Genomic DNA, 1,639 nt, shown 5'->3' with positions numbered 1-1,639 from the left:
GAATATCACCCTCTTCCGTTTCTAGTATTTCAGTCGAGAAGGTAAGGAAGGACAACATCCTAGCATTCTGCAAAATTCTAACAGCTTTGTTCATTGCCAGACTAATCGCCTATGGAAATCCCCATTACGGAAATAATAGCAACAAGATAATATTTAACCTATTTTCCTTCCTTCTCCTATTCCCCATCCCCCCACATACCCTTACTGCATTTTTATTAGGGCTCCTGAGGCGCCAGAATAGAAACAGCTCCAGTTTCCCAGAAGAAACTGTATTCCCAAGAGGGAACAGCAGCAGGTAACAACCGGCTCTGAGGCACTGTAAGAACCAGCAAGCATGGCCAGCACAGCAGTCCAGCTCCTGGGTTTCTTGCTCAGCTTCTTGGGGATGGTCGGGACCTTGATCACTACCATCTTGCCTCACTGGAGAAGAACAGCCCATATAGGCACCAACATCTTAACAGCTGTGTCCTATCTGAAGGGACTTTGGATGGAGTGTGTCTGGCACAGCACCGGCATGTACCAGTGCCAGGTCTATCGATCTCTGTTGGCCTTGCCCCGAGACCTTCAGGCAGCTCGCGCCTTGATGGTCATCTCCTGCCTCCTCTCTGTCATGGCGTCCACTTGTGCCGTCATCGGCATGAAGTGTACTCAGTGTGCCAAAGGCACCTCTGTCAAGAATAACTTTGCTGTCTCTGGGGGAGTCCTCTTTATCCTTGCGGGACTGCTGTGCATGGTGGCTGTCTCCTGGACCACCAATGACGTGGTAGAGAATTTCTACAACCCACTGCTCCCCACTAGCATGAAGTATGAGCTGGGGCAAGCCCTGTACCTGGGCTTCATTTCGTCATCTCTGTCTCTCATTGGTGGGACGCTACTCTGCATGTCATGCCAGGAGGACGAGCCCTACTCAGAATACCAGACACAGTCCAGAATGGCAGCCACGGCACCTCCTTACCATCCTCCCACCGCTTACAAGGACAATCGTGCTCCCTCGGTGGCATCGGCTTCACACAGTGGTTATAGACTGAATGACTATGTGTGAGTTCCTAGAGACTTTCCAGGGTTTCTGCTGCTTAATTGTGTCTTTCTCTGAGATGCCCAGGTCCCGAAACTCTTAATTTATGGAACATTTTTAGCACAAAATGTATGATGGTATATATTTTTAATTTGAGGGGGAAATGGGGTTGGGCCCTGAAAATGGAGAATAAAGAAGAATTGGGGGGAACAGAAGAAATCTATGACCTACCAAAGACCACAAAACTTCTGCTTTTTATTTAATGTAGTATTTATGTTGGGAATTCAATAGCATATTTAATAAAATAAATAAATAAATAAACCTTGGAAGTTTGGCTCCCCCAAGTTGTTTCCTAAAAGTTTCTTAGTTATGATTGAGTATGTTTTTTAAGTACTGCATTAAATTATATTTTCTTAGCCAGACTATGCATGGCCGCATCATCTATTGAAGCAGTTGGTAGATTTATAAGCAGATAATTTCTTGTCTTAGAGATTTCTGAATATATGGGGAATTACTCTTTTCCACAGTTCTTTAGTGAGAAAAAGGGGGCTGTGCTTATCGCTGGATAATATCTTCTGGGAAATTGTGCAAAAGCTCGATTAAAACCTAGATTAGCATGAACTC

At 45.1% G+C, this 1,639-nt stretch overlaps 1 protein-coding gene across 1 annotated transcript; it reads left to right on the top strand.

Moving 5' to 3' along the window:
• The first annotated feature begins 305 nt into the window (after positions 1-305).
• Positions 306-1,310, top strand: CLDN14 (claudin 14). The gene has a single exon (XM_001363665.4). The coding sequence runs from the start codon at positions 335-337 to the stop codon at positions 1,040-1,042; it is 708 nt and encodes a 235-aa protein (XP_001363702.1). The 5' UTR covers positions 306-334; the 3' UTR covers positions 1,043-1,310.
• Positions 1,311-1,639: the final 329 nt, after the last annotated feature.

Source organism: Monodelphis domestica, chromosome 4 (genome assembly GCF_027887165.1).
Source record: "Monodelphis domestica isolate mMonDom1 chromosome 4, mMonDom1.pri, whole genome shotgun sequence".
NCBI lineage: Eukaryota > Metazoa > Chordata > Mammalia > Didelphimorphia > Didelphidae > Monodelphis > Monodelphis domestica.
Note: the sequence above shows the minus strand (reverse complement) of the source record. Positions and strands in the feature narration are given on the sequence as shown.